Genomic DNA, 9,253 nt, shown 5'->3' with positions numbered 1-9,253 from the left:
CTGCCCCCCCCCCCCACCACCACTGAATACAAATGAAGGTGACAGTGAAAATTGTGATGATAATGGTGGTGGGTGGTGATAATGCTGGTGATGACAGATGGAGATATTGACGATGGCAATAATAATAATAATAATAATAATAAAACTGCATTTATATAGCACCTAATAGATCACAAACCTTTGCATAGTCTTACATATATCATGTCACAGTTTTATTGAAATACTTTGACTTTTGACATACACTATTGCAATCCAGGGTTCGTACGTTTTTAAACAAGCAAATTTCCAGGACAATTCCAGGACATTCCAGGTCAAATTTTCCGAATTTCAAGGACTCATAATATCTCTTATTACTATAAAAGTAGAACAATTTGCCAATTTTACGATTGATTATACAACATGCATGCTGTACTAATTTTAATTGCAAGATGTTCTTATGCATATTTTGCATATTAAGTTTTACTTAAATCTAATTCAGAGGCGATAGATCGGTGTCTTTTTCTCACGCTCGTGGGAAATTCTGGTTGTCTCGCACGTGTGCTAATAAGCAAAAAAATTCATCCCACGAGTGTGGCAAGTAATTAGACAGAGCCCACAGTTGAACTACAGGAGATCTGATTCTCTGCTAGGCAACAAAAATGTAGGCAACAAAAATGTGCGCGTACAACATTGTCTTATCGCTAAACCTGTCGGTGGCTTTGTGTGGTACCGGCGTGTCAGTAATAACTTGATTCCATTGTGACGCCTCGGTGGAGTGTACGCCTGTTCAGGGCTATTCAACAACATGAAAAGCTGTAGCGATGTTGACATTGCTAAGTAATAGCCCCCAGTGTCCTGATCTTCGTTTTGGGTACACGTTGCGGAGATCTTAATTGTTATTTCATACATATTGGTCATTAAAATGTTGAAACTTGTTAAATTATTGCCAAGTCGTTTTTTTTCATCTCTGTATTCATGGTTATTATTTATAATTAATATTATAAACCTATGTAAACTTTTAAATTCTATTATACAGCAAATGTTAACGTACGATGTGTTTGTGATGATTGCATTTGTTTATACGTAGAGCAAATAAATACTGTACATTGTAAAATTGAATTATCAACATTTGCAAGCACTAAATTTAACACAGAACAGCAACACAAACATGACAGCATATTCCTTTTAAAAATCCACTTTATTTGAAACAATGCCATCATAGGTATGGTAGTTTCTGGATTTACATATTTTTTATTTCTTCTAATTTTGAAGCAATGTTCGCCTCAATTTCTGCCAGTAATGACCTTTTCTCAGCGGCAGTTCGACGCGCAGGCTGTTAGCTTTTGGCGATACGGTCAGACCATAGAGAAAATAGAACATTTCTCTATGGTCAGACTACATTTACTCTCGGCCTGATCAGCAAACCTTATGGATTACTTTTTCCATCGTTTATTAATTCGAATTTTATGTTTAATCCGACCTCTACGACTGGCTCTTTTTAGGTAAGATTTGTAATATAATTATTGTTTAACTTTTAGTTTAATTAAAAGTATTTTGTATGTTATTATTAGACAAAACGGATTAGTATAGATGTATAATACTATACTGTGTTTTAGTTATACATTTAGTAGCCCTTTGTTTAGGCTAAAGACCAAACGAAGGAATGTTGAAGGACGTTTTAGGCAAAGCACAGTTATTTTGTGCATAGGCTACTATAAGCATTGGGACAGTGACCCAGGCTATACTGTACGAATACCAGTGAATAGTTGTATTGAGATTTAACTTTACATTTAATTCCATTGCTTTTAATTGTTATATCCATGATGAATCGTCCTGTTTTGATATTTTAATATTGTTACTATCGTTTTAATAATTGTAAGCCTATAATTATCACTTCGAAATATATCTTTACCATAAGATAAGCTAAATAAATACTTCGATTAATAAAGAAGTGATATTGTTATTATGAAGTCTTATATCACGCTATGCTGATAACCAATGTTAAATCGTTTAGTTTAATCATAATTCTTTTTTTTTCTATATGGTTTAGTTAATTTATCGCTAAATTTTAAAGCCGTATTCGTTATCTGTAATTATTAGTATTAGTATTTTAGCTGTTATTACCGTATTACTATTATTATTATTATTATTATTATTATTATTAATTATTTATTATTATTATTATTATTATTATTATTATTATTATTATTATTAGCATTATTATTATTAGCTATTTTCTATTATACCACTAGACATGTTATTTTATAAAACTAAATTTATTTACTCTGGTATGATTGATATTCCTCAATCAAGTAATACATAATCCAGGGTGATACCTATGTTTGCAATTAGAGCATATGTTAGCGCTTTTATGGTGTCGCATTCGCCGGGCCGGCTGAATGGGTTTATGACGTCACGGTATCTTGTAATACAGTAGTACCGTACGCTGTGATAGGACTTATTTAACTTCAAAATGTTTATAGATATAAGAAAGCAAACATTTAATTTTATGAATATTCCAAGGAATATTTAGGCTAAGTAAAGTATATTGAAGTGACGGAACATTAGCGTGTTTCAATATGTTTAAGTAAGATACTCACTTAATTACTATAACTATAGCATTTTTATTAATTTGTGTTATGATTTTGAAACGATTTTAGATATGAATAGATTCATATTATGTTCACCCGTTAATTTTGAGTGTATCATGAATTGGAATACAATATTGTTAATGTATTATTTTATGCTACGTGTTTCTAGAATGACGATTGAATAAACTTCCGGAGTAAATATAAATTTATTTGGAGACCATTCATTCATTTGATTGAACAAGGGCTACACATGCCCAAATTTAGCATGTATTTCACAATACCGAAAATTATTAGTGCCCTTACATGTACCCGCCGCGCGTCTCCTTTGTGTAACGTTAAAGAGCGAGAGACACGCGTGTGTAAAGTAATACTATAGACATGCCGCCCTACTTTTGAGAAATAGCTACAGTATGCGGGCAACGGTCTGTACTTTAATTGTGTATGAGTATTGAAAAGACAAAAACAAACGAACATTTATTAGTATATTTTAATCATGACCTGGAATTTACGTATATCATGCGAAATAAGATAAATGTGTAAATAATCAAATTTCCAGGACATTGAAGAATTATTCAAGGACAATCATACATTTCCAGGACTTTCCAGTACTGGAAAATGCTCATTCGTTTTTCCAGGACATTCCAGGAATTTAAGGACGCGTACGAACCCTGGCAATCACAAGATGGCTTATTGTTTGTCATCAAAATTATAAACTAATTATCAATTTAAACTTGAAAAAACCTACGTGTTGTATTTGCTTTTGTTGATTAAGTATCAAGTGGTTCACCACAGAAATGTTCTTGTCAATTCGAGCAGCTATCATTGCTTGTATTTCATTAATTCCAACACATCCTCCTCCTCCAACTCCTCCTGCCACACCTATTCCCACACTTCCTACTTCTCCTTCATGGAAATTAGATTTCGGTTGACATGTCTTGTCAGTAGCTTCTTCACCTTCTAAAGTTGAGGCTAGTATCAGTTTGAAATACAAAAAACAACTGTCACACACTTGCCCTGGGTGCATTTTTATGATCTTTAAACACAATTCATAGCATATTCTCAGCCTATTCATTATGCACTACTACTAGATAATCCAAGGTTAAATTTATATCCTTTATCCGAATTTTTTTTTTCCTATATAGCATTACTAAATGCTTTATTAATACACTTTTTTCGTATTAAGAAATCTTGGAAATCATGTAAGGTCTTGTGCCTTCGATGTCGAATATATGAAACATGTAGGCTGCCGGCACCTTGACCTCTAACGATTAGTGCCTACAAATTTTCACAAAAACGTAATGCAATAATGACAAAATGATTATTATTGTTTATTTTTGGTAAATACTTCAGCCGCTCCAAATTTCTTTCCTATTCTCCTTTCTTTTAAAGCTTCTTCCATTTTTCCGTTAAATTTTAATAAATTTTACTAAATACATATTTATGCATGTCATGTTTTTAGAGTTGCCACAAATCTCTAATTTATTGATTTTCGTAGTACAGTATTAGCATATTTGGGAAAGCGCCTCTGGCGTCAATTTATGTCGGGAAACTTTTTGATACGAATCCCAGAAAAAGTATACGGCATGCACGTAAGTATTATGGAACGCCATTTGTGCCAAAATCGATTTATTTTTAAGCATTTTCACTGATTAAGACAAAGTTTATGGACTGGAACCCAGTGTAGTAATATTTATATAAATATATATATATATATATATATATATCATTTCGATACATTTAAATTATATTTTAACTGGACTCTAGAACCAGGCCTGCGTATACTGTGTGTCTGTATTTAACATATGTGGCAAAGGCAAGCCAAAGCAGGCACTTGTCGCAAATCGCATTTCAGAGAAAACATCCTGGAATGTAAAATTTTCAAAAATCCATTTTATTGCACTAAACTAACCTTTATATATCTGTACATCATGCTATGGTATTATTTTCCTCATTTTCAATGTTAAAACAACACTTTTTAAGAATTTGACGATAGTTTCTGCATGAAAAATGCCCGAAATCATAAACTTTGAAGGCTGATTTCTCATAAATTGTTCTTAATAAAACACTTGTAACTTTATAAGGTAATGTCGGATTTGAATGATTTTTTTAAAAACATTTTATAGCTCTTATTTTATTTTACTCTTTAAACCTATATTCAGGGGCGGATCCAGAAATGTCCAAAAGGGGGGGCCGGAAGGGGGGGCCGAAAGTTGGGCGATTGAGACAACAGTGTCGTAGGGGGTCCGGGGCATGCTCCCGCGATTTTTTTGTGTTCTAGACGCCCGAACATAACATTTGAGGCGTTCTGGGCTATCATTTGTTTCTTTTTCTCCCTTTTTTTCATTTTTTCTTCTTTTTCCGCCCCTGATATTAATAACTCAAAATCAATTTTTTGCAACGAGTGACTAGTTTGGCTTGTCTTTGCCACATATTTTAATCTTTGTCAGTCTAAAGTCGAAGGTATGGCCTGGTCCCCAACTTTTTATGTTCACTTGGATAGGCTTGGATACCTTGTTTGAAGCAAGAAAACAAGTTGTCTTTATCCAGTACCGCTCATCTATCCTATTCGAGTAGGAAACTTTTGAAAACTTTGTGTGATGTGCCCATATAAGGTAATGATGATGTTATATTACACCCAAATATCGTCATATCAGTTTTTGTCACATGGAATTTGATAGAGTGATTGTAGTTTAATGTTGAATAATACTGCCCCACCATGACAAAAGGAAGTAACTGACAATTTTTCAAAAACGAGTTTTTTTAGTCACTATCAAAGAACTAATAATTTGAAACATATTGATATATTTGAGTATGTTCAAATCCCACTCATTAACAAGTAATTAGCAACACAAAAAGAAGTAAGAGAATAAAAATACAGTAAAAACCAAAGCAGGTGACAAAATCAACATGCTCCATATTCCTTAATTACTCAAAGCAATGCAAACATCATTGCTTCCTTTTGTCATGGTGGGGCAGAATATATGATATATATTTAACATTAGAATACAATACATAAAATTCTATACACAGTGAACACTGGGTTACAATTTGAAAAATAACCTTAATATTCTAACCTAATAAAGCAAGCAGTACAAAAAGGCAGCAACATAGAGGAGCCAATCTTCCTATTTCCATTCCTTTCTCCTTTTCTTCTTGATATGATGACGATGACGACACAAATTTTTCTCTGGTTATAAAGAAACGAATATATTGTCAAATCAGACATAGTAGAAAAGTATATAAATTAAGTTATTATGTGACATCACCCTGTGCAAAGATCTATAGATGGTTGCTTGGTGGGCGTGAGTTTGAATATCCATCATGCTATGTTACAGGTAGATCAGTGAGCAAGCGTTCCCCTAAAGGTAGTAAAGGTCGAAACATGAAGCTCTGGGCTCACAGGCCTGAGTACCTGTCTCACTTTCCTAGGCATTTTGGCCAGATTGTGCAAGGCTGTCCCGCACTACAGTCTTTACCTTCCCAGCATATGCCAGTATCCATTTATACACCTGGGTGGAGAGAGACGAATGTAAATAAAGTGCCTTGCACAGTGAGAGTTTCGAACCCCTGACCTAAGGGTTGAGAGTCAGAGCCACAACAGCTGCGCCAATCGCTTCTACAAATGTTGGAGTATACCCATGCAATTATGGTATATGTACATTAGCGAACGGGATTGTACGTTGTACGTGTTGGTAGGCTTATAAATTAGTGAGTGGGGCTTTTAGTTGGTATACCTTGTCTATGCACCAAATAAAAAAATTGTGGACGGAATGTACCTTATTACTCAAACCACAGCCCGTTTACGTGAATTAATAGTGTTTGAACTGAACCCTGAGCAGTCTCACACCAACAGTAGCATCACTACATACATACCAAAAGTATAAAAAATAAGATGTGCGATTACAGACCTGTATTATTTTCAAATCTAGTGAATGATAAGTACGACATAGTGGCCTTATGTGAAACGTAGTTATACACATGTAAATGATGCCGAGCTTGCATTTCCTAATTATGTTCTATATCTAAAGATAATGCCAAAGCTAATATCTTTAATTCATATTTTCCATTCATATTTAATTGGAATGTATAATATTTAATTGGTGAATGGTATGAACATCAACAGGGTGGATGTGCATAAAGATTTGGTGTCTTGATTGACTCTAATTTAATTTTAATCACCATTGTTGATACTACTGTCTGTACAGGAAACAAAATGCTGGGTATTTTTTGGCGTAACTGCAAAACCTTGGACCATAAAACTAAACTCCATCTTTATGTTTCATTGGTTAGACCTATTTTCGACTATTGCAGCTTAATTTACAATTCTATTTCAGTATTACAGTCTAATCGTATTGATAGGGTTCAATCTAAGCTTATGTATTTCATTAATCATAGTTATCATAATAATAATTTGGTTCCGTACTCTCTTCCTGCACTTAGTTAGAGGAGAAATTATTTTGATATGGGTTTTCTTTTTAAGTGCATGAATTCTGTTTTTGATACTGATTTAGGCCTTTGTTCTTTATTTTCTCTTTAAGTTAATAGACTAAATTCTCGCTCTAAAGATTTGTTTATGGTTAAGTTAACAGAGTTAATTGTACAAAAATGGTTTCATTCATCGTTTAGCTTCTACTTATAATACATTGTTACATGAAGATCCTACTATTAATATATTCCATCAAAATTAAGTTCTTTTAAAACCAGTTTATTACATGTGCATGCATTTAAATGATTTATCTGATTAGGTTTGGGCTGGGGATGAGTGTGTGGGGGTTTGTATGTGTGTGTGTGTATTGTGACATGTGACCCTGTTTCTTTTCTGTGTGTTTTTCTATTTATATCTTTGTTATAGTTGTATGCTTGTAAATATTTTAAGACATCCTGATATTGGCAAGTGATTGCTGTTGGATGTGGTTTTTGAAATAAAATAAATAAATAAAATGTATACTTATGAATTATTGACAAACAAAAATGATAAATAAGGTCAAAGTTGTGAGTGAAGTAAAATATTACCACACACAGTCGGTTCTATGGATCACAACACATAAAAAAATCCTTACAACAATCTCCGTACCCTAGGCAGGCCAAATCACAATGACACTCTCGGAAAACACGGTTTTCGTAAGCTTCAGGACTTTCCATACAGTGGCCTTCGCAAGTGCTATTCCCCATACAGAGCCAACGGAGAATAAAACAAGAGCGACCGCTCACCTGGTCTGCGATTTCCTCCACGCTTAAATACGGTAGAGGCGCAAGTTATCATACTGGGTTTTTTGGAAGAGCTAATAAGATAGGAATTTTTAAATAATTAGAATATTTATTTGTAAAAAAAAACCATTATTTAGAATGATCATTTGTACAAAATTTAAATACTTAAAATAAAAAAATTCTTAAAATTGGAAAAAAATAATTGAATACCGAGACGCATTTCATACTCATGACCTTCAGTTGTTTAGAACACATCCTTAAAGACCGCGCCATTCATGCAACATGCCCTATTAGTGGTAATGGCAATAATGTACAGTAATTTTTAAATAATTAAAATGTTTATTTGTACAAAAAACAAACATTGATCATTTGAGGCATGTTGTGGCAAAATGGAAAAGTTGTCGCACAGTCCAGTATTGAGTAAATGAGCTATAAAATATGGGAGCTAAAAAAAATGCTAAAAAATCCAAATTTGTTTTTCACAATAGATTAACAGTTTAATGTTTTATTAATCATGTCCCAAAGTATTAGTTCTGGAAGTGGTTAAAAAATTGTTCATTTAACGTTATTTTTCATAGTTCATTCTAATAAACAATGTATGCACAAATAACTTTGTGCATACTCAAAATCCTGTTTATCTTGACTCTAAGAGTACTGTACTTTCACTTTCCAATAACTTAGACTTGAAATGTCGAATTTGAATGAATGACCCCTCATTTTAAAGATGACATACTCAGGTATTTGAAAATACCAATAACTTGAATTTCAATTTTTGCTACAACTTAGCCATTTTGCCACAACATGCCTCATTTGTACAAAATTTTGAAAAATACTTAAAATTGAAAAAAATAAAGTTTCAATAAAATTATATAATTCCTTAAAAATATATACATATACATATATACAATATTGAAGGGAGTTTATATACATATATATATATATATAAATAATCTATAAATAAATATATAAAGAATCTCTATTGAGATCCAGCGGGCCGCCACTGATGCACGGTAGAGATTGCATCTTTAGATCTCCGATCTTGTTCACAAATTCACGGACTAGTGCTGTCTCGTAAGAATTTCGTAGGACGCACAAAGAATAACAAAATATTCTCTGTATCTACTGGAACTGAGCCACATAGCTTGTATTCCACTATTTGCATTCACACCTGGGCTGTGTATATATATTGCCTTGGTTTGGTTCTGTAATCATTAGTGGTCGTGGGACTAGTTTGGGCCCTACCTAAGCTGGTCGAACGTTTCGTTTGGGTCTATACCCTAGCTGCAATGATGAGGCCTGGAAGGCCAAAACGGATCCGTCTGCAGATATTGGGATTCCTTCCAGTGGATGCTTAGTTTATTTTGTCATTCTGATCGGATTTTCTCTACTGTTCCGTTTTTAATTTTAAATAGTTTTGCATTATGTGGCCGTATGCTGTTTTATGGGTTTTTCCCATTTGCCTTTTAAAATTTATA

General features: G+C 33.3%; 1 protein-coding gene across 1 annotated transcript in view; it reads right to left on the bottom strand.

Annotated features, from left to right (window-relative positions):
• LOC117103540 (SUN domain-containing protein 1-like) overlaps window positions 1-9,253 on the bottom strand; it is a gene marked incomplete at its 3' end in the record, with an annotated part of 19,313 nt that overhangs the window by 8,614 nt on the left and 1,446 nt on the right. Inside the window, exons 2-3 of the mRNA XM_033244109.1 lie at window positions 5,645-5,757; window positions 3,316-3,539 (exon numbers count right to left, since the gene is read on the bottom strand). Of these exons, the coding sequence (XP_033100000.1) occupies window positions 3,316-3,539; window positions 5,645-5,705 (285 nt within the window). The remainder of the gene's footprint in view (window positions 1-3,315; window positions 3,540-5,644; window positions 5,758-9,253) is intronic.

This window comes from Anneissia japonica, unplaced genomic scaffold (assembly GCF_011630105.1).
Source record: "Anneissia japonica isolate Jap-2015-1 unplaced genomic scaffold, ASM1163010v1 scaffold3461_len54062_cov155, whole genome shotgun sequence".
In the NCBI taxonomy this organism is placed as follows: Eukaryota; Metazoa; Echinodermata; class Crinoidea; order Comatulida; family Comatulidae; genus Anneissia; species Anneissia japonica.
The sequence above is the reverse complement of the archived record's forward strand: the minus strand, read 5'-3'. Positions and strand labels throughout refer to the sequence as shown.